The 26,789-nt window shown below is 41.7% G+C and overlaps 2 protein-coding genes across 2 annotated transcripts in view; one reads left to right on the top strand and one right to left on the bottom strand.

Annotated features, from left to right (window-relative positions):
• Positions 1-24,215, top strand: part of LOC139551024 (homer protein homolog 3-like) — a 35,356-nt gene extending 11,141 nt beyond the window's left edge. The window contains exons 4-10 of the mRNA XM_071362362.1: positions 839-970; positions 1,135-1,242; positions 12,792-12,925; positions 13,644-13,800; positions 21,001-21,108; positions 21,463-21,543; positions 22,607-24,215. Coding sequence (XP_071218463.1) covers positions 839-970; positions 1,135-1,242; positions 12,792-12,925; positions 13,644-13,800; positions 21,001-21,108; positions 21,463-21,543; positions 22,607-22,792 — 906 coding nt within the window. The 3' untranslated portion in view covers positions 22,793-24,215. The remainder of the gene's footprint in view (positions 1-838; positions 971-1,134; positions 1,243-12,791; positions 12,926-13,643; positions 13,801-21,000; positions 21,109-21,462; positions 21,544-22,606) is intronic.
• A 66-nt stretch (positions 24,216-24,281) lies between these two features.
• On the bottom strand, positions 24,282-26,399 carry LOC139551025 (ubiquitin-ribosomal protein eL40 fusion protein-like). The gene is made up of 5 exons (XM_071362363.1): positions 26,185-26,399; positions 25,508-25,619; positions 25,059-25,145; positions 24,568-24,670; positions 24,282-24,441 (listed from the first exon to the last, which is right to left on the bottom strand). The coding sequence occupies exons 2-5, from the start codon at positions 25,608-25,610 to the stop codon at positions 24,348-24,350; spliced, it is 387 nt and encodes a 128-aa protein (XP_071218464.1). The 5' UTR covers positions 25,611-25,619; positions 26,185-26,399; the 3' UTR covers positions 24,282-24,347.
• Positions 26,400-26,789: the final 390 nt, after the last annotated feature.

Below are 26,789 nucleotides of genomic sequence, written 5' to 3'. Positions count from 1 at the left end.
AATGTGAACAGAAACTCAATGTCACCAAACAGCGCTCACAAGATCAAGGCACAGATTCCTCACAAGTTTTGAATTTAGATTCCCCAATGCTGCCCTGTAATTTATCTGATCTCCTCTTAACACCTCTGGTCTGACCCATATTCCCCACTCCCAGCAGACCCTGTGGTCAGCAACCTAATTCCACCCATCTGTTGTCTGGCAACGTGGTAATCTTTTGTACCATGTCATGTGAAACATGTTGCCCCTGACTCTTGTAATCGTTTCTTTAAAAAGCTTCCCTTGTCCTCTGATTCTGGGGTTTTAAGTCAGTCATATTATAGTAATTCTGGGTCTGCTTAATGCGTTTTCTCATGTGACGTGAAACCAAATGGAGGGGCTGTAGCCACCTCTCCGCACTGCCTGACGCAATGTTTGTTAATCTGTTGAAAGGGTCGGCCAGTCAAATAAATGCCGTTTGTTACGTCCTGAAAATAATGCAAGCCATTGATTGCCATGCACCCACAGTCCAATCTAAAAGATGGGCATGTCATGTTATCAGAATAAGCTCAAAAGACATTTCCAAAGGAGATAACTGTTTACAGAGAAGATGTGTATAACCATCTGTTTGTACAATGGATTTGAAACGATCCATTTGGATATTATGAAAAGGCAAACGGATGCTTCCATTATGATCCCAGATGTTTCACTTCTCTTTATTCAAAGTCCGAGAGAACAAGTCCTCACTTTGGCACAAACATGAACAACAATGGGTTGTGCATGATAGCGTTTGATGTTCATCAGGTGAGGTGAGGAACTACTACTGCAGTAAGCAATGATGTCCTCCTCCCTCTATCCCCAGGCCATTATCAACTGCACCATTACACCCAGCATGACGTTCACCAGGACCTCGCAGAAGTTTGGCCAATGGGCGGACAGCAGGGCCAACACGGTCTACGGCCTGGGCTTCGCTACAGAGCAGCAGCTGCATCAGGTGAAGATCTTCTAACTTCACTCTACATAAGCGTCTGGCGTCCTAAAATAACTCAGTAGAATTATGGACAACTCATTTATCTTGTACGATGATCATTTTAGGTACATTATCCAACGCTTACTGCAATGTCAAACTAAATGCATTTCCCTCTTTTCCGTCCTCAGTTTTCTGAGCGGTTTAAGGAGGTGAAAGAGGCTGCCCGTCTTGCACGCGAAAAGTCCCAGGATAAGATGGAGCTGGCCAACACAGCCCTCAGCATTGCTGCCCCACAGGTGAGCTCAGACAGAATGCTTTTAAGAGAAAAGCCATTGAGGAGGAACTTTTGAGTGTCTGTGGAACTCCTGCAGTACACATCGAGGTATTGCTATCTCCTGCAGGCTGCGAAAGAGAGAAGGGATGGGAAGGAAGGCATAAGAAGGATGAGCTGGGTCATTTGTCTCTGAGGAAAGTGAGAGGAAATCTAGGGCGATGGTAAAATTATCCCATGCAGCCCAGTGCTCTGCCTGGCTGGTTATGTCTGCTCACCGCAGAAGCCTCTGAAAGGATTTAATTGCATTGATCAATAAGCTATTTTGGTTATGGTGGTCACATGTTAACAAAATGTGTAATATACAGCAGGGCCTGGGACCCCTTTTGTGGTAGCAAATTCATCAGGGGACCCTTTCGTAATCAGAACACAACTTGAGTCAGATATAAAATGACATACAAGGAGTCCGGCCATACAGGCCATACAGCAGTGTATGGCCGGACGAACCAAGTCTCGGGAAGGAACGTTTTAAAGGCCCGCCTCTTGGCTTCGGAGAGAACATTTAGCAGCTTTAAAGCTAATATCCTGCAATTGTACAAATGTTTCCATGTGTCAGAGAGAACTTTACATTTTTAAAGCTTAAAGATGGAATCCGCAGTAGGGGGAAACAGCGCCACTGGCTGCTCCACCGGCTGCCTCACCACCATTATTGTTTTTTGTTGCAGAGCTGAGGAGCGTCGTGAAGCATGGTATATTCTTTGTTGTTGTAATATCGAAAAACGGCCGTGTCAGTTTTACCATATAGGATTCCAGCTTTAAATTACAGTGCATTTATCTAAAAATGTAACATTTTGGGGGTGAGTACAATAAATATTGAGTTGAGAAATGTATAATTGGTGTGGAGTACTGTGATTAATAATATTACATTGTGTTGTATTTACACACTCTAAACTTATTCCATTGATCCATTGGCCAAAATTCATTCAATTTGTTAGCAATATTCATTTAAAAAATATATATATACATATACATCATTCCAGGATTTTTCTTTATTTTTACTATTTTCTACATTGTGGAATAATAGTGAAGACATGAACACCATGAAATAACACACATGGAATCATGTAGTAACCAAAAAATGTGATCCAAATATATTTTAAAACAAATCAAAATATATTTTATATTCATCAAAGTAGCCACCCTTTGCCTTGATGACAGCTTTACACACTTGGCATTCTCTCAACCAGTTTCATGAGGAATGCTTATCCAACATTCTTGAAGGAGTTCCCACATATGCTGAGCCCTTGTTGGCTGCTTTTTCTTCACTCTGTGGTCCAACTCATCCTAAACCATCTCAATTGGGTTGAGGTCGGGTGATTGTGGAAGCCAGGTCATCTGATGCAGCACTCCATCACTCTCCTTCTTGGTCAAATAGCCCTTACACAGTCTGTACGTGTGTTAGGTCATTGTCCTGTTGAAAACAAATGATAGTCGCTCTAAGCGCAAACCAGATGGGATGGCGTATCGCTGCAGAATGCTGTGGTAGCCATGCTGGTTAAGTGTGCCTTGAATTCTAAATAAATCACAGACAGTGTCACCAGCAAAGCACCATCACACCTCCTCCATGCTTCATGGTGGAAACCACACATGCGGGGGTCATCCGTTCACATACTCTGCGTCTCACAAATACACAGCAGTTTGAGCTGTTCTTGCCATAATATGGACTTGGTCTTTTACCAAATAGGGCTATCTTCTGTATACCATCCCTACCTTGTCACAACTGATTGGCTCAAACACATTAAGAAGGAAAGAAATTCCACAAATGAACTTTTAACAAGGTACACCTGTTCATTGAAATGCATTCCAGGTAACTACCTCATGAAACTAGTTGAGAGAATGCTAAGAGTGTGCAAATATGTAATCAAGGCAAAGGGTGGCTACTTTGAAGAATCTAAAATATATTTTGTTTGTTTAACACTTTTTGGGGTACTACATGATTCCATTTTGAATTCAGGGTGTAACACAAGAAAATGCTGAATAAGTCAAAGGGTATGAATACTTTTTGAAGGTAATGTATTTTTGTATCTTTTGAGATCTGGCTGCGGACCCCCTGCAGTACCTTCATGGGAACCCCTGATATACAGTATGAGATGCCCTGATATACAGTATGTTGAATTGATATTGCTGTGTTCTTTATTCTCTTGCTATCGGACGACTTTTCTCCAGTTCTCACAGGTAGGTCTCATGTGTGTTTGATTTCCAACCTTCACCATTCACGTCTAAGCAGGGCCAGTTGGGGTACCCTTGTGCTATGACAAGAAAGTAAATCAAACAGAAAATCTTGTGTCTTTATCTTCGCGAGGTTGAGTTGCTCAGAGTTTGATGAACATTACAGGATAATAGTCACTCCTCAAACTGTTCTTGCTGCTGAAATTGATATCCTTTTAACCCAGCTAACAATTGTAGGAAGAGAGAACGTTTTTGTAATGTTACCCGTAATGTTCCTGTGATGTTTGAAAAAATGTTAGCAAAAAACCTCCTGAGAATCTATTTAGCATGTTTTAGAGTTAGGAGAGCATTCCCTTGATGTCAAACAGAACATGGCTACCATGTTCTCATAATATACAATATTAATGTTCTAGACACATTTGTGTCCAGTTTTCTGAGGGTTAGGAGAATATTCCATCAACATCACACCAAACCTACACAGAACATGGTTGCTATGTTCTCAGAATATAATATATTATTGTTCTAGACATGTTTCATGGCAACGTTGGAAGAACATTCATGGGTCCAGTTTTCTGAGGGTTAGGAGAACATTCCATCAATGTCACATGAAACAAACACAGAACATGGTTGCCATGTTATCAGAATATATACTGAACAAAAATATAAACGCAACATGCAATGATTTTACTGAGTTACAGTTCATATAAGAAAATCAGTCAATTGAAATAAGTTCATTAGGCCCTAATCTATGGATTTTACATGACTGGGCACAGGCCCACCCACTTGGGTGCAAGGCTCACCCACTGGGGAGCCAGGCCCAGTCAATCAGAATACATTTTTCCCCACAAAAGGGTTTTATTATAGACAGAAATACTCCTGTTTCATCAGCTGTCCGGGTGGCTGGTCTCAGACAATCCCACAGGTGAAGAAGACGGATGTGGTGTTCCTAGGCTGGCGTAGTTACACGTGTTCTGCAGTTGACGTGCTGCCAAATGATCTAAAACAATGTTGGAGGCGGTTTATGCTAGAGAAAGGAACATTCAATTCTCTGGCAACTGCTCTGGTGGACATTCATGTAGTCAGCATGCCAATTGCACGCTCCCTCAACTTGAGACATCTGTGGCATTGTGTTGTGTGACAAAACGTCACATTTTAGTGGCCTTTTATTGTCCCCAGCACAAGGTGCATCTGTTTTAATTCGTTTCTTGAAATGCCACACCTGTCAGATGGATGTATTATCTTGGCAAAGGAGAAATACTCACAAACAGGGATGACATTTTTTTGGGAGAGAATTTAAGCTTTTTGTTTGTATGGAACTTTCTGGGATCTTTAATTTCAGCTCATGAATCATGGGACTAACACTTTACATGTTGCATTTATATTTTTGTTCAGTATAAGTAAGACTGTTAAATTATTAGAACATTAAATCAAGTTAATCGCAGGATTTGCTCAAATTCCGAATTTGCTGAAATTGAGCTGTAATTTAATAGTCCTTATACAAAAAGCATAAGAATATTGATGTCTTGATTTTGTCTAAAATAACGGTAAGCAAAATCTGGCAAATTACTGAAGCACACTATCTTTAACCTCAATGTAAACTTGTTTTGACAACGCATTGTTGTTTTTAGCTCTATGTATTTTGAATGTTTTCCAAAAATTAGATTATTTGTGGAAAAAATTAATTGTGCCCTAAAATTACAAAAAGTTAACTTGAATTAACTGATTAACTCTGACAGCTAATAAACTCAGCAAAAAATGAAACGTCCCTATTTCAGGACCCTGTCTTTCAAAGATAATTCCTAAAAATCCAAAAAACTGAACAGATCTGCGTGACGGTGCCTTAGGCATGCTGCAAGGAGGCATGAGGACTGCAGATGTGGCCAGGGCAATAAATTGCAATGTCCGTACTGTGACACGCCTAAGACAGCGCTACAGGGAGACAGGACGGACAGCTGATCGTCCTCGCAGTGGCAGACAACATGTAACAACACCTGCACAGGATCGGTACATCCGAACATCACACCTGCGCGACAGGTACAGGATGGCAACAACAACTGCCCGAGTTTACACCAGGAACGCACAATCCCTCCATCAGTGCTCAGACTGTCCGCAATAGGCTGAGAGAGACTGGACTGATGGCTTGTAGGCCTGTTGTAAGGCAGGTCCTCACCAGACATCACCGGCAACAATGGGTGGGCACAAACCCACCGTCGCTGGAACAGACAGGACTGGGAAAAAGTGCTCTTCACTGACGAGTCGCAGTTTTGTCTCACCAGGGGTGATGGTCGGATTCGTGTTTATCGTCGAAGGAATGAGAGTTACACCGAGGCCTGTACTCTGGAGCGGGATCGGTCTGGGGCGGTGTGTCACAGCATCATCGGACTGAGCTTGTTGTCATTGCAGGCAATCTCTGTGCTTTACAGGGAAGACATTCTCCTCCCTCATGTGGTACCCTTCCCGCAGGCTCATACTGCTCGTTCTGTGTGTGATTTCCTGTAATACAGGAATGTCCGTGTTCTGCCATGGCCAGCGAAGAGCCCGGATCTCAATCCCATTGAGCACGTCTGGGACCTGTTGGATCGGAGGGTGAGGGCTTGGGCCATTCCCCCCAGAAATGTCCGGGAACTTGGAAGTGCCTTGGTGGAAGAGTTGGGTAACATCTCACAGAAAGAACTGAGGAGAATGAGGAGGAAATGAGGAGATGCACTGCAGTACTTAATGCAGCTGGTGGCCACACCAGATACTGACTGTTACTTTTGATTTTGACCCCCCCTTTGTTCATGGACACAATATTCAATTTCTGTGGAACTTGTTCAGGTTATGTCTCAGTTGTTGAATCTTGTTATGTTCATATTTACACATGTTAAGTTTGCTGAAAATAAACCCATTTGACAGTGAGAGGACGTTTCTTTTTTTGCTGAGTTTTGCTGAGTCCAGTCAAAAGTTTGGACACACCTACTCATTCAAGCGTTTTCAAAACTATGAAATAACATGTGGAATCATGTAGTAACCATGTAGTAACCACCCTTTGCCTTGATGACAGCTTTGAAAACTCTTGGCATTCTCTCAACCAGCTTCATGAGGTAGTCACTTGGAATGCATTTCAATTAACAGGTGTGCCTTGTTAATTTGTAGAATTTCTTTCATTCTTCATGTGTTTGAGCCAATCAGTTGTGTTGTGACAAGGTAGGGGTGGTATACAGAAGATAGCCCTATTTGGTAAAAGACAAAGTTCATATTATGGCAAGAACAGCTCAAATAAGCAAAGAAAAACGACAGTCCATCATTACTTTAAGACATGAAGGTCAGTCAATTCGGAAAATGTCAAGAACTTAGAACGTTTCTTCAAGTGTAGTCGCAAAAACCATCAAGCGCTATGATGAAGCTGGCTCTCATGAGGACCGCCACACGAAAGCAAGACCCAGAGTTACCTCTGCTGCAGAGGATAAGTTCATTAGAGTTACAAGCCTCAGAAATTGCAGCCTAAATAAATGCTTCACAGAGTTCAAGTAACAGACACATCTCAACATCGACTGTTCAGAGGAGACTGCGTGAATCAGGCCTTCATGGTCGAATTGCTGCAAAGAAACCACTACTAAAGGACACCAATAAGAAGAAGAGACTTGCTTGGGCCAAGAAACACGAGGAATGGACATTAGACCGGTGGAAATCTGTCCTTTGGTCTGATGAGTCCAAATGTGAGATTTTTGGTTCCAACCGCCGTGTCTTTGTGAGACGCAGAGTAGGTGAACGGATGAGATACGCATGTGTGGTTCCCACCGTGAAGCATGGAGGAGGAGATGTGGGGATGCTTTGCTGGTGACACTGTCTGTGATTTATTTAGAATTCAAGGCACACTTAACCAGCGTGGCTACCACAGCATTCTGCAGCGATACGCCATCCCATTTGGTTTGGGCTTAGTGGGACTATAATTTGTTTTTCAATAGGACAATGACCCAACACACCTCCAGGCTGTGTAAGGGCTATTTGACCAAGAAGGAGAGTGGTGGAGTGCTGCATCAGATGACCTGGCCTCCACAATCACCCGACCTCAACCCAATTGAGATTGTTTAGGATGAGTTGGACCGCAGAAAAAGCATTCTAGGTGAAGCTTGTCGAGAGAATGCCAAGAGTGGGCAAAGCTACCATCAAGGCAAAGGGTGGCTACTTTGAAGAATCTAAAGTCAAAAATATATTTTGATTTGTTTAACACTTTTTTGGTTACTCTATTATTGTGTTATTTCATAGTTTTGATGTCTTCACTATTATTCTACAATGTAGAAAATAGTAAAAAATGTAAAAAAGCTCTTGAATGAGTAGGTGTGTCCACACACACTTTTGACTTGTACTATATATATTATATATAATATACATATATATAGTGTGTGTGTTCTAGACACGATTCATTAGAATGTTGCAATGACATTCCTGTGTCCAAGAACGTTTAAAAAACATAGGACATTCTGTGATGATCCCCTGGAGGTTTTTGTCTAGTTCCTGGCTATTTCCGGGGACGTCCCTTAAGATGGTCCCAACGAAATGTTCTACATTTTTTAAATACATTTTTTTCATTACACAGCACCCCTTGTTACTGATGCCCAGCCCATCAAGGCCCTGATTAGTGAACCACATCCATTTGTCACGTTCGTTTAGAGATGGATTGGACCAAGGTGCAGCGTGGTAGGCGTACATTTTTATTTTATTTAAATGACACCGAAAAACCAACAAAATACAAAAACGAACGTAAAGCTACATGCAGTGCAGAAAGCAACTACACACAAACAAGATCCCACAAACTAAAGGTGGAAAAAAGGCTGCCTAAGTATGATCCCCAATCAGAGACAACGATAGACAGCTGCCTCTGATTGGGAACCATACCCGGCCAACAAAGAAATAGAAAATCTAGAATGCCCACCCAAATCACACCCCAACCTAACCCAATAGAGGAATAAAAAGGCTCTAAGGTCAGGGCGTGACACCATTGACCGCTATTTGTCTGTTGGCAAGGTTAGGGGCACCCACACTGTGCTTTCAACTTACATATTTGACATTCATTATTACATTGTGCATGTATACAGTCATCATTTTTCAACATGTCCCCTCAACCTCTTGGTTCGCGGCATTCCTTTGCACCCCAGTATCTCTACTTGCACATTCATCTTCTGCACACCCTACCATTCCAGTGTTTAATTGCTATATTGTAATTACTTCGCCACCATGGCCTATTTATTGCCTTACCTCTCTTATCCTACCTCATTTGCACATGCTGTTTATAGATTTTTCTACTGTATTATTGATTGTATGTTTGTTTATTCCATGTGTAACTCTGTATTGTTGTATGTGTCGAACTGCTTTGCTTTATCTTGGCCAGGTCGCAGTTGCAAATGAGAACTTGTTCTCAACTAGCCTACCTGGTTAAATAAAGGTGAAATAAAAAAATTTAATAAAAAAAATTCTGTTCATCCAGCTACGCCACCATGTCTGTAAGCAGGCTTCCATCAACCATTTCATGTGGATGAATTAACTGACGCATGAAAAAAGTCATGACCGGGCTGATGGAAACAGAAAATGTCAGTACAATTTCATAATTGTCGACAGACAATTTGTTCGTTCGACATGGTTTAACCATCAAATTCTAAACTTGGAGTCACGGGATATGTTGTGTGGTCCTCCCACTACGATTCAGGAAAGCATGCAGTTTATTAGGTTGCAGATGAAATAAGTTATGTTGAACTTCACATGGTGGTGAAAGTACACAGTTATGAGCTTGATGCTGCTTTCCAATAAATACCGAGGGTCTTATTCTGGTGACATGATCATCGATGCTTGGCTGAAGTTTGACAAATAAAAATAATCTTATCCATAATAGGCTAATCTTATCAGGCTAATCTTAATAGGCTAATCTTAGCTAATCTTGTATAAGCAAGCTGTTGGCTAGAGCGCACGTGCCAAGACCAGAGTGGGCACATTTACCATTAACTCAACAGTTTTTGTGACAAAATCATCAGTAGAGTTGAAAATGTGATGGAAATACTTTGGACTTTAGATTTTTATTCAGTAGGTGAAAACTAAAGCGAAAAAGTACCTTTTTATGTGCACTACGTCATCACACACTTCTTTATATCTGCAACAAGTCAGTTTGGTGGAAACGCACCACTGGTGGGAAAATGCAAATGTTTTCTTTATGTCCATTTTTGAATATTTGCATGGAAATCTGTTACTAATTGGATAGAAACCTAGCTATTTACTGATTTCACCTGATTTGCTACACTTTGAAGTAAATCTCAGCTCTGTTAAAAGTACACTGAAGAATATATTTTTTTTTTATCATAGTGATCAAGGACAATACATAGATTAGTGGTTCACCAATCAGGGCCTTGTTTGTCTTGGCAACAGTAACAAGGGGTGGGAGGGGGGGGCGTTTATTTGGGAACATCAGGCAAAGTCCTAAAAACGTCTTTAGGGACGTTCCCGGAACAAGCTTGGAACTAGACAAAAAACCTCTAGCGGATCATGACAGAACACCTGATCTTTTAAATGTTATTGGACACAATGTTTCCATGAAATGTGTCTAGAACATTAATACTGTATCTTATATTCAGAGAACATGGGAGCCATGTTCTGTGTATGTTTAGGTGTGACGTTGCTAGAATATTCTCCTAACCCTCAGAAAACAAGGCACATTAATATTCTTGCAACGTTCCATGAAACATGTCTATCACATTTAATATTGAATTTTCTGAGAACATGGCAACCACATTCTGGGTAAGTTCTGTTTGACATTAAAGGTCCAATGCAGCGTTTTTTTTTTATCTCTGTCAAATCATTTCTGGGTAACAATTAAGTACTTTACTGTGATTATTTTCAATTCAAATGGTAAAAAAGAAACAAACATAGCTTCTTAGCAAAGGGCAATTTCTCAAGCAAGAATTTTGGTTGAAGTGTCTAAGAGTCAGGAGAGAAACTGAAAACGACCTGTTATTGGCAGAGCGGTTTGGAACCGTGATGTCACAAGGCAGGCCGAAACTCCATCCCACCAAAACAGGCTGAAATTTCAGGCAGTCTTTTGAAACAGCTCTTACACTAAAAGGGCAGTATCATACTTTGCACAATTTCACATTATTTTGAACTTCATAGTGTGAATATATATATATACAGTACCAGTTAAAAGTTTGGATACACCTACTCATTCAAGGGTTTTTCTTTATTTGTACTATTTTCTACATTGTAGAATAATGGTGGCCTCGCCAGGCAGGCCAAACTCCATCCCACCAAAACAGGCAAACATTTCAGGCAGTCTTTTCAAACTGCTGTTACACTAAATGGGCATTATCATTTTCACAATTTCAGTATTATTTCAACCTCATAGTGTGGACATGTATATAAAACACAGGGAAATCCTGTTTTGGACTGCACTGGGCCTTTAAGGGAATGGTCTCTTAGACACAGTCCTTGCACATCACATTCCTATGAAAACGTTAGGTAATAACCTAATGAGAGTTAAAGGAGAAGTTTTCTTTTTACAACCGAATCTCAATTTTTGTAAATGGTATGTTATAGAAGGTACCAGACACCTTTTTTTGTGATTTCACTTGTTTTTGAGAAACTTACCCCAAACAGCAAGTGCCGATGTTTGCCTGAAGCCCAGTCCACTCTGGGTTGCGGGGCTTAGCCTACCAGTGACGAACCCTGATTGGCCGTTGTCACAGTGAACATCTGGGGAGGAGGGAAAGGGGGGACCCCAGCCCGTGCCACCTCCCCTATCATCGCGCTATGTGCGTGGGGGCTGCACACATTAAAAATAGACTCAGAAAACAAAATGATCGTGGAGGTTATCAGGCCCACCAGTCATAGCTACCGGTGACACTGCACCTTGTATCCCAGCTTGAAAAGAGATAGAGCGCTGAAAAACGGACCCCATATGTGATAACAGACAGGGCGATTCCAATTTGAATCTAATTCCCAGGAACTAAACGTGTTGAGCAGGAGACCGACAGCTCAGTAATGTGGGATAATAACATGACTGCCAATCGCCTACCGAGTCCATAACCTGTATCACTTAGCACCTCATAGGAACTGGTGAGCTACAGGGAGGAATCAGCAATGAATCCCAGTAATAAGCCACCAATGGGGAGGGGTGCCCACTTGTGGACAGAGAGCGCCGTGATACTGTATAGCCCCGCCTGAAGCCCACCCTTTTATGGGTACAGGAGCTCCAGCAATGGCCAAACTGTTGTCATAGTACTGTATGCAAGCCTACATCAGCCATGCGACTTCTTCTCAGTCTTGTACCTTGCATTATCCCCGTGGGCTAGCACTTGCCAAGCCCACTGCCAGCACAGAGCTAACCAAAGAAAATGTGTGGTATCTTCCTTCGGTGTCGGGAATCTCTCTGATCGCAGCGCGGTCCATTTAGAATAACCAAGTCTAGATCGAGAGGTAAACTGTGTCTGACTATGGCAGACACAGGTGGCAGGGAGTGCCCACCGTCCCGGCCGCCCTGTTCCTTCAAGTCGCCTCCCTTAGCTGGTAACAGAGCACACAGCAACCGGGTTTAGCTAGGGCAGCTTTCGCAAGCCTCAACCCAGGCAGACAAGACATTTGATACGACCAAAGCCCCAATTCATCCCCGGGTCCCGTAACTCAGACCCAGCTGAGGTGAGAGGAAGCCATAAGAATTCCACGTTTGCCAAGGGAACCTGCATGCACCATGGACTAGTGTCAGCCGTGGGCAAGCCACTGTTACTGACACCGTCCCTTCTTCACGCACACAAGCTGACCCGAGTGGGGGCAGTCGGAGCATGCACCACACCGAGACATACCAGACAACAAAACGTCAGTTTAGCCTTCGTCGCTTTGGTTGTGTTAGCCATCGTAGTTAGCCAGGCTAAACAGGCAGAAGAATAACTAACAGAATCAGTACGAAACTCACTAAACCAGTTACAAAGCTTTAACACACAACATCCAGAAGGATGAGCATGCCCTCCTTAAGTGGAATACTTAAGTTGGAGCAAAGCCTGATAGATTCTCCGTTCCCATGTTTATTTTAAAGAGTGCGTAAAATTGTTCTGCTCATCTCGTGGTGAAGAGAGGAAGAATTGAAGGAATGAATCCGTGCCTTGGGTTTATCACCTGTGGAACGCGGAGCTTCCGGTGAGGCACGGTGTTTATTGGCCTTGTCAGGCATGATTCCAATGTTTTTCAGTAAAGGGTGCTAGCACGTGCAAACTCTCCATAGATGTGTTGTACTGAGTTGACCGACTGAAAGAGAACCAGCAGACACTGTACCCCCCAGGACTTTGGTATTGGTTTAAAGTGTATTTTTGATGTTGTGTTGTGTGTTAGGACCTCAGTGATGAGCTCCAGTCGCCGCCGGTGATGTGTGTGAACGGTCCTGAGGACAAGATGTTCCGGAGCCAAAGCGCAGACATCACACTGTCTTCTGAGAAGGAGCGCATTAAAAAGATGCTTTCTGAAGGGTAACCCACTTATACACACTCTTGTCCTCAACTTTTCACTCAAGCCAGGGTTTGCTTCATTGTCTGAAAGTACACCGAATGTTTTGTGGAAATGTTCTTGGTCTCAAACCCGACTGTTCCATTTTAGAAGGTAAGATAATTGGTCTGGATCTCAAAGGTTCACACACGAAAACAGAGCGTTGGTAAAGAGGATTTTCCAGTCGTTGCTTTAGTTATGATGGCCTGTTTTGATCACGCTTTCCCCATTGAATAGAGCTGTTTATGGGACACATGGTCCAGACAAGAGCAAGGGGGAGTGTGGCAAAGCTAATGTGCTGACTCACACAAAGAGAGAGAGAAGGTTACATATTACCCTGTTATTCAGTCGCCCATTCTACTCACTCTGCTTTTGTCCCTGTTGCCCATTACACTGTTGTACATTATCACTGCACAAGGCAACTCTTATGGTTGCTATGGTGAGTTCTAACGATTGGATAATCTCTAGCTTTCTAATGGTAAAATCACATGGCATCTAAAGGCACAGGATCATGGAGCAGGAACATATTTAATGGACCAATTTCACAAATTTTACCCAAGAGTTGGTAAAGTACGGACACTCTTGGTTACCGAGCGTTATCATTAAGCTCTTCTCCACCATGTAGTGAATGTCCCCTCAAATCTGTTCCATTCCTGAGAGGTCAGAGGATGTTTGTCTGAGGTCTCGGACGATGTCCTCCAGGTCTATCTGCGAGATGAACCTGGAGGCAGAGCTCTTCACCCTGCAGGACAGCAACTCCAAGCTGGTTGCGGCGCTACATGAAGCTAACAATAACGTGGAGCAGTGGAAGAAGCAGCTAGTTGCCTACCAGGAGGAGACCGAGAGGCTACGAGACCAGGTGAGTGTTGTCACGATGAAAGATCCACCAGATCGCTTGACTTTCTTTGATCTAGAACTATGGACGCCATGTCAGAAGGGTAAATCCATTTGAATTCAATCACTTCTTGACAGCATCCCTTTTGATTCAAACAAAACGTTCCATACACATTTGCCCATGGAAGAAGTGGTCAGAAAGTTACTTTTTGGACCTGAATGCCAAAACATTAAGGAGATCAAGGTGCTCAAAGTTGACCCATTTTGCATAACCCACCATATTATGTGTTCATCACTGGAAAAGATAAACGGTTGAGTTTGATATAATTTAAAAGCTTCTAAACATGGTGGTCAAACTATTTTATAGTTTCTTGATAAAAAAAATAATCTATATTATGTCTTTTTTTTAAAAACCTTTTAACATCAATAATCTAAAACCGCATAAACTTCATAAATTCATATTAAAATATGTTGTAGCTTAGACCCTATTTTACATCATTTGTCTTTTTTGTGTTGTGCCCGCCATCGGTTGAGACACAACATGCTCTTGAATACATGATGGGTGCATTTCAATCATAGAAATAGGATGCATAGAATGGACCTATCCCTTCAGACCACTGCAATTTATCTGGTACGCCATTTAAATGTACATTTGATTGAAATTGCTACCACAATGGCCACCCACTGTTGAATGTCAACTTAAATGGTCATGTGTAATCTATCTATATTCCCAGATATTCCCATTCAAATCAACATTGAACATTCTGATGTCTGGACCTCCAACCATCTTTGTGGTACCATTTGTCAGCCAAAACATGACACCCACCCTGTATTCAAGATCATGTTGTGTCTGATGGCAGGCAAAACACAAAAACCTCAGATAAAATAAGTAAAACAGGGTCTAAACTACAACATATGCAAATATGAAAAGAAACAATGGGCAAATATGTATGGGAGTTTTCGTTCAAATCGAAAGTGGGGTTGTCAAAAAGTGATTAAATTCAAATGGATTTACCCATATCCGTTCCCACAAATGCTGAGGGGACCTAATCTCAGTGGAATCATGGGTTAAAGTTCAATGTAATTATGCAAGTGCATGTAACCGTTCAAGAAAACAGATTTGTGAAAAATACATTGGTCAAATGTAAAGATATATTACATTTCCGGTTGTAGAATGTAAAGTACAATTAAATACATGACCACGATGAAGATTTTAATTTATTTTCATGTGCTTCATACCTCACCTCACGTTCGCTCACACCATAAATATCTCCATGCTGTGACCTTGAGGTCACATGTTGATAGTTAAGGTCACATCTAATTATCAACGCTGGTGCTGTAAAATGCTGCATACAGAGTTGAGACAGAAGGCGGTGGGGCCAGTGTAGCAGCAAAGCCTTATTCAAACATGAACAGGTGATGAGTCACCGCCGCTGATAATGACAGCGTTTGAACGTCTCCGACATGCCCTTTCTCTGCCGGGGAGGTCATGTAAGTTTTGATTGGGTCATCGTTTTTCAGACAATGGGTTTTCGTTTTATGAAAGTCTTTGGCGAAAAGGGAAAGGACACGTCTGTTGGTAGCTCACTTTATCATCTTTTGACAACACTGGCCTTAAGAGGCCTTTTCACTGAAGCTTTAATCAAGGTGTGTTGGTTGGTTTGGATTACGGGGCACCCCTTGCAGTATGTTAAACATGCTCTTTGCATGTTCTCACTATCCCACGTATGTTTCTAAGGCAGGGGTGTCAAACTAATTTTGCCTGCGGTCCACATTTGGTCTTCACTGAGGTCTGGAGTAGAAATTTGTGTTATAAACTGTGTTATAAACTATAAAAGAAACGTCCTCTCACTGTCAACTGCGTTTATTTTCAGCAAACTTAACATGTGTAAATATTTGTATGAACTTAACAAGATTCAACAACTGAGACATAAACTGAACAAGTTCCACAGACATGTGACTAACAGAAATGGAATAATGTGTCCCCGAACAAAGGGGGGTTCAAAATCAAAAGTAACAGTCAGTATCTGGTGTGGCCACCAGCTGCATTAAGTAGTGCAGTGCATCTCCTCCTCATGGACTGCACCAGATTTGCCAGTTCTTGCTGTGAGATGTTACCCCACTCTTCCACCAGGGTACCTGCAAGTTGCCGGACATTTCTGGGGGGAATGGCCCTAGCCCTCACCCTCCAATCTAACAGGTCCCAGACATGCTCAATGGGATTGAGATCCGGGCTCTTCGCTGGCCATGGCAGAACACTGACATTCCTGTCTTGCAGGAAATCACGCACAGAACGACCAGTATGGCTGGTGGCCTTGTCATGCTGGTGGGTCGTGTCAGGATGAGCCTGCAGGAAGGGTACCACATGAGGGAGGAGGATGTCTTTCCTGTAACGGACAGCGTGGAGATTGCCTGCAATGACAACAAACTCAGTCCAATGATGCTGTGACACACCGCCCCAGACCATGACGAACCCTCCACCTCCAAATCGATCCCGCTCCAGAGTACAGGCCTCGGTGTAACTCTCATTCCTTCGACGTTAACCGCGAATCCGACCATCACCCCTGGTGAGACAAAACCGCGACTCGTCAGTGAAGAGCACTTTTTGCCAGTCCTGTCTGGTCCAGTGACGGTGGGTTTGTGCCCATAGGCGATGTTGTTGCCGGTGATGTCTGGTGAGGACCTGCCTTACAACAGGCCTACAAGCCCTCAGTCCAGCTTCTCTCAGCCTATTGCGGACAGTCTGAGCACTGAAGGAGGGATATTGCGAGTTCCTGGTGTAACTCGAGCACTTGTTGTTGCCAACCTGTACCTGTCCCGCAGGTGTGATGTTCGGATGTACCGATCCTGTGCAAGTGTTGTTACACGTGGTCTGCCACTACGAGGACGATCAGCTGTACGTCCTGTCTCCCTGTCTTAAGCGTCTCACAGTACGGACGTTGCAATTTATTGCCCTGGCCACATCTGCAGTCCTCATACCTCCTTGCAGCATACCTAAGGCACGTTCACACAGATGAGCAGGGACCCTGTCAGTACATTTACATTTGAAAGGCCTCTTTAGTGTCCTAAGTTTTCATAACTGTGACCTTATTTGCCTACCGTTTTTAAGCTGTTAGTGTCTTAACGACCGTTCCACAGGTGCATGTTCATTAATTGTTTATGGTTCATTGAACAAGCATGGGAAACAGTGTTTAAACCCTTTACAATGAAGATCTGTGAAGTTATTTGGATTTTTACGAATTATCTTTGAAAGACAAGGTCCTGAAAAAGGGACGTTTGTTTTTTTGCTGAGTTTATTTCCTTGCCGTCCAAATTAGTAAACTTTCCTCTATCCATAGTTTTGGGAATTTTCTATGCTCCCTGACTATCCAGCTTTAATTTCTGTGATTGATAGCAACATGGAAAGAGTGAAGAGATTGTATAAATCTAGATCCAACATAGTTCCGATTTCGTTTTAGTCATTTCAAATGTAGACGGAGGTTGAACCACCGACAGACCGCATTGAAGTTTGACACGAGCTCTAAAGCAGGGTTTCCCAAACTCAGTCCTGACCGATTCAATTAACCAACTCAAACTTTTTCTTATCAAGGACCCCCAAATAGTAGATCTCCCTACTAAGGTTTTTTTTTGTAATATATATATTTTCACATATTTTCATGTGTAGACCTATAGGCTATAATATTCCTATAATGAGTAGTAAATAATACAGGCTTCATACAGACATTGGTATGTCAAGTTCAAGGACTTTTTCAAGCAATTCATTGTAATATTCAAAGACCTCAATTATATATATTGTTATTGGCATAATACAACTACAAAAAAATCTCCTCAAAAAGTATGCATTACCATTTTAAGAATAATGCATTTTATATACCTTTCTAATGACATTATGCATTGGCATTCAAATGATTTATTACATTCTAAAATATGTCAGAATAATGTGGACATAGATTGGATGTATGAATGGTGATTTGAATACTGGTTGATGTTGCTGAAGCAAGCTCATTAATAAAGTCTATTTATTTTATCTTTATTTAACCAGGACAGTCAGTTAAGAACAAGTTCTTACTTTCAATGACAGCCTAGGAACAGTGGGTTAACTGCCTTGTTCAGGGGCAAAACGACAGATTTTTACCTTGTCGCCTCGGGGATTCGATCTTGTAACCTTTCGGTTACTAGTCCAACGCTCTAACCACTAGGCTACCTGCCGCCCCATTGATAAAGTCTATGTGGCGGTAGCAGTAATCTCACCTTCGCCATTGGCGATGTTGGGTCATTGTATCGTGTTTTTAAAACAAACAAGTGACCAAAAATGAGATTCCTATTGTACTGTAACGCTATGTATGAAAAGTTGAAGCCAACATTCGATGTTGTTGTCCTCATAAGAACCCCACATGGTTTTACAACAACAACAGACCAGCACAGCATCCATCAATTGAACAGCAGGCAAAACCTGATCCTAAATTAAATCACTGCATCGGAAAAAAATATGATTGTCAGTGGCGGAGGATAGGAGAAACAGAAATATAGATAATATTACCCAACTCATGTTCTACAGGTAGGCTATAATAAAACCAATATCTAATTTAGCGAAAAATAATAGGACTGAATTTTTTTTTTTACATTTTTTTCCGTGGACCACCCCAGTTTGTAAACCCCTGCTCGAAGGCATTATTAGTCTGAATGCAGAGAATCTCATCCATCTGTGGCTTAGAGTACACATGGATTCCCATTTTACCTCTCACCCCTGAGATATATTTGAGAAATCATATAATACTGTTCTTAATGGATATTCTGTGACGACTAGAGAAGTGGATGATGAGACATTCTCCAATGCATCATTGCTAGCTGGGTCCATTAAATGTAAAAGCTTTGTCAATTTTTTCCAGTTCTATGTCATCAATATAAGGTCTTTTCAGGGTCGCTGGCTGCTAAGTACTGAGTCACTAGGGAATTTGCTGGCTCCAAGCCTGTTGATGAAATCCTTTGGATTCATCAACCTTCGGATTCGACCACTTCAATGGTTTGAGTGGTGCAAGCTTATAATGTCTAGCCAGAGAACATCGATCTCCACAATTATTTTACCACTTCATGCAGTGTTTCACTGTACTGTGGATATACATCAATAGTCCCAGACGATTACGATCCTCCCCGTCTTTACATTAATCGTCCTCTAAAAAGGCAAGCCATCCAGGTCTAGTGGTCCAAGATCTCTCGCTTTCTTGATCTGAATTGGGCGACCAGGTGGCTGAAAATGGTTCACGTCTCCTGGGGGTGAAAGAGAGAGGGGTTTGTAGGACAGCGATATCCTACTTTCAATGCCCTAGTTAGGAGAAAAATGAAAAATCACCAGAGGGAGCTGGCAGCTATCTGCCCCCCCCCCCCCCCCACCCCCCACCCCCGCCATACACAGTTAAAAATAATCCAGCCTCTCTCAAGGCTCTCCAAGAGGCAGAGACCTTTTAGAGGTCTCTTTTTACTTTAGCTCCTATTTTACAGGCTGAGTTAACACTGCAGTGAGGTTTCAATTCCCAGTTACCTGATAGTGGTGGTGTCTCGGTCCTTGGCTTGCGCAATGAAGGCAGCAGCCTTGAACATGGTAAAGGGGGATCAGGGGGATGTTGTATGCTGTGTGTATTATTGAGACCACAATATCTGATCCTTACAGGAGGCATTATGCCTTTGACTTCCAATGAGAGATATTTACTTTAACTACTCTATACTATAGCTTTGTTGCTTGCCAGTTTTTGCATTTGGGGCTTTGTACTGTTGTATATGTTTAGTGTGTATGACTTATTGTTTGGTTAGCAAGAGATGCTGCAGTTTTGCATGTCTATGAACAGTATTTTTAGGGGGCACTGCTGTTACTTAATTGGGTTGAAGAGGGATAAGGGGGTTGGAGGGGTGTATCCTGCGGGAATTATCCAGGTTGAAAGATGGCAGGGTTCCTCACTTTTCCTGTATAACCAAGGACATTTTTATCCATAGATGGGGGAAAGGGTTTTGTATTTTCCTTTACCTGCAGTGTGGTAAAACAAAGTCAAAGCATGGATTGTTCTCAATAACCTGTAAATATCAGGATGTAGGATGGGACAAACCGAACAACTTCAATGACTAATTTCTCTAAACATTTTTATCCATAGATGGGGGAAAGGGTTTTGTATTTTCCTTTACCTGCAGTGTGGTAAAACAAAGTCAAAGCATGGATTGTTCTCAATAACCTGTAAATATCAGGATGTAGGATGGGACAAACCGAACAACTTCAATGACTAATTTCTCTAAACGGGGGGGGACACATCACCTAATTCACTGAGAATACATAGGATGAAGAAACAATACTGCGAGCCGCAGCTCCATACTACTTGTCAGACACATAGAACTGATACTATAAACTTGTTGTTGGGATGGGATTGGCGTGGAGTGTGGGAGGTCCGTGAGTAGCTTTTGACCATTCCTTTGGATTCCTCATGTCTAACTCATTGTTAGAAAAAAGTTAGGTCCAAATCGGATGTTAGATACTATATTTATTGAATGTTATATGAATCCTATACATTAAAATGGCCAATTTGCGTGCAATACAATTAGCTTATATTTCAAACAAATAATGTTGCAGTAATGCTAATCTTATCTGTTTCCAACAACAGAAACCGTTTCAGAACAATCTGAGATGGTGGGTGTCGAAATCCTCTTTCTTGTGCTTTTTGAGGTGGAACGACCCTATGTAGTATCTGGGATCTACATCTGTTTATATTAGTTACTATGCTGTTACTAAGCAGTGATGTATTACGACAGTGTACGTTACTACACCTAATAGGAAATGCACATGCGCACGAGTGTGCCCGGGAGAACTGTAGAGCGAGGAGGTTTTGACTAAAGGAAAACTAACTGTACTCCCGTCTCCTGCCTGGTCATTTCTCCACAACACAAATATTACACCCTATTAAAGAGAAAAGATTCTGAAGGATTTGAATGACCACAACTGGGAATACACTGTAAAATGGCAGGGGCAAGCTGTAAAGACCAGGGATAATTCCTTTCTGGACTCAAGTATAGTACCATTCATGAGTGCAATCGATAAAGTGTCAACAAGAAAGTTGGACCCAGGGGTCCTGTCACACATGTCACAATAACGTTCCCGCTCCCTGTAGAGATCTGACAGGAGCTGCAGTCTCAAGTCTATGATCATTTCCCCTGGTCGTGACTGAAACCTCTCGTCTTTTGGCAGGTGGCTGATCTGGAGGCACATGGCGGACACGGCCCTAGTGACATGCTCAAAGACGAGTTGACTCGTTCTCTGGAGGAACTGGAGGCCCTGCTCAAGGCTAAAGATGAGGTCAGGGGGGCAAGATACACACAGGGGAAACGGGAGGTATTGTAGGTACATTTATATGCCCTCCGGCAACAAGCGTAAGGCTGTTATTCTCATGTTATGGATGAGGGTAGGGGGAGCCGTGTCTAGATCAGACCAAGGCCGAAATTAGCTGGGTTTAAATGTTTTAAATGGGATTTTATACCATTTTATAGATGGAGAACATAGTCTTATCACAAAGATGGCAATTGAGATCAAATCAGTTGTGGTCTTTAAATGGAAGAAAGGCCAATGTGAACCTGTAACCTTCCTTTGTTTTGTGTTGCTGATGGCAAAGGTCCTTGGGCTAACTTGTGAATGATCATGTTTGTTTTCCAGGAAATCCACATTCTGCAGAACAAGAAAGAAGAATACCATGAGATGGAGCAGGAAAGAGAAGAGGCCATACATCGATTACAGGTAGACCTGCACACTGAAGAAGGCGCATTTGGTAAAACCTTGCATGATCAAGAGACTGAAAAAGACTGAAAAACAGCTTCTATCTCAAGGCCATCAGACTGTTAAATAGCCATTACTAGCCGGCTACCACCCGGTTACTCAACCCTGCACCTTAGAGGCTGCTGCCCTATGTACATAGACATGGAATCACTGGTTTAATAATGGAACACTAGTCACTTTAATAATGTGTACATACTGCTTTATTCATTTCATGTATATACTGTATTCTATTCTACTGTATTTTAGTCAGTGCCACTCCGACATTGCTGGTCCTAATATTTACACAACCGTTCAAAAGTTTGGGGTCACTTAGAAATGTCCTTGTTTTTGAAAGAAAAGCACATTTTTTGTCCATTAAAATAACATGACATTGATCAGAAATACAGTGTAGACATTGTTAATGTTGTAAATGACTATTGTAGCTGGAAACGGCTGATTTTTTATGGAATATCTAAATAGGCGTACAGAGTCCCATTATCAGCAACCATCACTCCTGTGTTCCAATGGTACGTTGTGTTAGCTAATCCAAGTTTATCATTTTAAAAGGCTAATTGATCATTAGAAAACCCTTTTGCAATTATGTTAGCAGAGCTGAAAACTGTTGTGCTAATTAAAGAAGCAATAAAACTGGCCTTTAGACTAGTTGAGTACCTGGAGCATCAGCATTTGGGGGTTCGATTACAGGTTCAAAACAAATAACTTTCTTCAATAGTCAGTTACAACATTAACAATGTCTACACTGTATTTCTGAGAAATGTTATGTTATTTGAATGGACAAAAATGTGCTTTTCTTTCAAAAACAAGGACATTTCTAAGTGACCCCAAACTTTTGAACGGTTGTGTAAATATTTCTTAATTCTTTTACTTTTAGATTTGTTTGTTGTTGTGAATTGTTAGATACTACTGCACAGTTGGAGCTTGGAACACAAGCATTTCGCTACACCCGCAATAACATCTGCTAAATATGTGACCAATACAATTTGATTTGAACAACAAGCAAGTAGGATGCTCTGTGGTTTCTCAGGAGATGGAGATGCGTAACCTGGAGCTGGAGCGGCGGGTGCAGAACGTGGAGCAGAACCTGTCCGCCTCCCTGGAGGAGCGGGACCGCACGGAGAGTGAAGTGCAGAGGGCCATTGAGATCCTGGACGTCAAGATCTTTGACCTGAACGACCTTCGGCAGAGCATGGTCAAGCTCATTGACAAATAGTGTGAAAGAGAAGAGGATGGGTCTCTTAGCGAAGGCCAATGCAAAGAGAGGAATTTGGAAAAGAGAACGAGCTGGTCCTCTCTTGCTATAAAGCACAACACCACTTCTGCTGTGGGAAGATGGCTGCTCTGGGTCCTTACAGCAGCAGCAGCATCACTGTACAGCTTGTTAAGCGTAGGTTGTGGTGTTACCTAGGCAGTGTATCTGCTATGTCCGATGTTGTGCTGTAATTCATGTTGCTGTCTTAACATTCTAGGCAATGATCTAAATGCTACTGTTCATTTGAGATTAGGAATATTGTCAAGAATGAGAACAATAAGGAGATCATTAGGTGCTTGTAGATATAGTTTTCATACTTTTGAAATCAACTGATTTTATACAAAATTGGGAATGTAATGCTATAATGAGCAATGTGGATTATTCTCCAGTGAGATAAAAAAAATGGTTTTGAGAGATCTTTCAGTGCAACCAAACTATGTATTTGGAAAGAAGCAGTACACCATGCAGAAAATAGATTTTTTTTTTTTTTTTTTTTAAATGTGGTTGACAGCTATCACCTCATCCAATTAGAATACAACTCAAGATAATTGACAAAATATTCACTTTTTTTTTTATACATCTGAGCAAAGTTAGTGAAAGTGTCAGAGGCCGAAAGACATGCTGCCGCAGTGGAGTTAACCTGTGACATGTTAACGATTCATGCATCCAATAAGAAACTAAAACGCATGCGTCAAAGAATGAGCGATCTGTAAAGAAACAATGATTCACTGTACTGTTTGACACGTCAGCTGTCTCCGGGTTTGAGTTGTAGATATAGAACTTTATTGGTACCATGGCATGTTGGTAGTGTGATAAGAGGTATGAAGCATGAGGGTATCTTGAATTCCTGTGAATGTTCCATCTAAGAACTAAAGACACCAAAGAGAGTTGAGTTCTCAAAGTAAGAGCTTTCGAAAGCTTGACTCAGCTTCTCCTGTGTTCATAGAATGTTAAATTAAAGCTTAGATTAGTCCTGATAATTAGGTAGATGATTTAGGCGATAAGAATTACATGTAAGTGCTTGCTCTTGCAATAAATCAATGTATAAATTAAGATTTGAGCAGTTGTCTCTAGCCAATTGTCCAGTAGTGAGATTTAATTGATATAAATGTATCATTGACACTTGAATGAATTCATCTGATCAGTGGTTATTTCCCTCCAGCATCTAACCAGTAATAGCAGTAGATGAGGCTTAATGTTTAGCTTAGAGACAATACTATATGCCTTATGTGAGTGGCTGTATTTGCATTTACTGTTAAAGAATGCCTGATGAAATTGCAAGTTTAATTGCACATATATTTAAATCAAGGCACACAAGTGGAGAAAAATTTTGCATTTTTAAATGAGCCTTGTTCAAGGAAATTGTAAAAAAATAAAAAATAAAGGACATGGAATAATCAGAAAATTTGCCTTGTTCTGTATAGTAAGTCAAGGTTTATGGCAGCATGAATGACAGTCTTTACCATTTCAATTTTATTATTGAAAACATTGACAAAACATCAAAGAGAATGCTAGTTTACTTCAGCTTCTTCTTGGGGCGCAGGTTGCTGGTGTGCCCACACTTTTTTTTGCGGCAGTTGACTGCACGGGGGTGAAGACGTGCATAGCATCTGAAATGCAGAGAGCACCAACATCATAAATGATAAGACCCCAATCTCCACACAGACCTGGATCAGTAGATGGCTGTAACTTGGTGTACATTTTATTTTGTCTTCAGTTAATGGACGCAGACATACTTGCGGCAGATCATTTTGTCACAGTTGTATTTCTGTGCAAGCTGTCTCAGGGAAGGCTCGATGATACCTCCTCTCAGACGCAGGACGAGATGAAGAGTGGACTCTGGAAAGCAAAGTGGTGACACGTGAACAAAATTACACAGTATTCTTTATTTCATTGTATTTGAAATAAAGGATTGTCCACTCTGTAACACTTGCCACTGTTTTCCATGGAGTATCACAAAATGTGTTTCTAAAAGTTGGACATTTGAACTGACATTGTATTTATATAAACATTTCAATAATGTAGGAGGCATTAAACCTGCTAATATGTGATTTGGGAATATTACAGCATGCATACCATTAGACAGAAGGTCCATAGGTTCCCATGGACTATGAAGAGATGATATAAGCCTCGATGCCATGATTAGGGTAAACACTGAAGACTGAGCAATTGTCCGTCATGGTCTGAACAAACAGTATTATTGATAATTGGATTTGTCAAGTAGTACCTTTCTGAATGTTGTAGTCTGACAGCGTGCGGCCATCCTCCAACTGTTTGCCAGCGAAGATGAGTCGCTGTTGGTCAGGAGGAATACCTGAAAGGGTAAGCAGCAAACATAAGTATGTGCGGCAGAAACCATCCACATGTACCCCAAATGAAGTAGTTGCCCATCTACAAAGATCTAATGTGGAGTTTATGTCCTACTAAGGTTGAAGGATTTAGAGAAGGAAAGCCTGGGCTCTCCAACCTTGTTCCTCTCTTCCTGTAGGTTTTCCCTCCAACCCCAGTTGTAACTAAATTGATTCAGTTTTATCAACCAGTTAATTATCAGAAAAGGGTGCGCTAGATTACGGTTGGAGTGAAAACCTACAGTAGCTCTCCAGGAACAGGGTTGACAGCCCTGGGGTAAACTGATCCTAGATCTGGGCCAAGCAACGTTTGCTGAGATTGATTTACCTTCTTTGTCTTGAATCTTGGCCTTCACATTCTCGATAGTATCACTGGGTTCCACCTCAAGGGTGATGGTTTTACCCGTCAAGGTTTTCACAAAGATCTGCATATTTGATGGCTGTAGTAGAAAAAAGGCGGGGGTTGCATTTATTAAATTGACAGTAGTTGCTTGTTTCGTAAACATAGCTAGGCCAGTTTCCTAGAAAAATATTAATCCTAGTCCTGGAAGAAAAAAATGCATGCTCTAATGAGAACGTCTACTTAGCTTTATCATGCGTCTGTCTGGGAAATCAGCAGGCTACTGGTTTCATACATCTAAGTTACTAGTTGGCTGGCAATGATTGTCAGCTTGGTCCGGGCTGTTTAGTTAACTACTTGTCTGAATAACGTTACAGTAATTTATTTCACCAGTCACCCATCTGATAACTATTCCTAGATAACATGATTTAAATATTCGTAATATGGCTGTTGGTTTAGCTAATTTGGAAATGGCCCACGGGTGTTAGCAAGCTAGCCATCAACTAATGTTAGCCCACTAGCCAACCACCTGTTCTCACACACCTTGGAGCTATCAGCCAGCCATTTTCAGATATCTAGACACTTAACTACTGATAGCTGATACTCAACATATGTTCATAACAGAGGATATATTGACGCTTTAGCTAGCTGGTTAAACAACTCACCGTCAAACACCACTGCTGGCTTCAGGAGAACAGAACATCAGGAACTTGAACGTTTTCTTCCTTCTAACACATCATGCACCGTTACCGCCATCTACTGGTCTGGAGGATTCTTGGCGCGTTGACCACCAGACATGATAGGATTGCAAATCGGGATGACAGATCAGTGTTGCAAATCATGCCATGCTGGAAGATAATTGCCTTAATCAGTGTTCAAATGCATCCCGGGCTTTGTCCTTTTCTATATATGTTGTCTTTGGAAGGGTGGAGGCCCAATAAAATCGTTACTGCTGTTGCATGATGCGCAACCAAATTTTGAAATTGCACCTTGCGTATTCTATTACACTATTCTAACTCTCGACAGTAGGTTGAGACCCCGACTGAGTTCACCAAAAACAGTTGCCTGTAGCTCAGGACCTGAAGCAAGGATATGCATATTCTTGATACCATTTGAAATGAAACACTTTGAAGTTTGTGGAAATGTTACATGAATGTAGGAGAATATAACACATTAGATCTGGTAAAAGATAATACATTATCTTTGAAATGCGAGGGAAAGGCCATAATGTATTATGCCAGCCCAGGTGCTATTTAGATTTTGGCCACTA

The sequence above is a fragment of the Salvelinus alpinus genome, chromosome 23 (assembly GCF_045679555.1).
Source record: "Salvelinus alpinus chromosome 23, SLU_Salpinus.1, whole genome shotgun sequence".
Taxonomy (NCBI): Eukaryota; Metazoa; Chordata; class Actinopteri; order Salmoniformes; family Salmonidae; genus Salvelinus; species Salvelinus alpinus.
The sequence above is the reverse complement of the archived record's forward strand: the minus strand, read 5'-3'. Positions and strand labels throughout refer to the sequence as shown.

Excerpts from the sequence above, each read along its gene's own strand:
- LOC139551025 (XM_071362363.1), bottom strand. The coding sequence starts at position 25,610 with ATGCAGATCTTTGTGAAAACCTTGACGGGTAAAACCATCACCCTTGAG. Across the intron at positions 25,146-25,507 it reads CAAGATTCAAGACAAAGAAG|GTATTCCTCCTGACCAACAG; the intron begins GTAAATCAATCT and ends TTACCCTTTCAG. Across the intron at positions 24,671-25,058 it reads AGACTACAACATTCAGAAAG|AGTCCACTCTTCATCTCGTC; the intron begins GTACTACTTGAC and ends TTTGCTTTCCAG.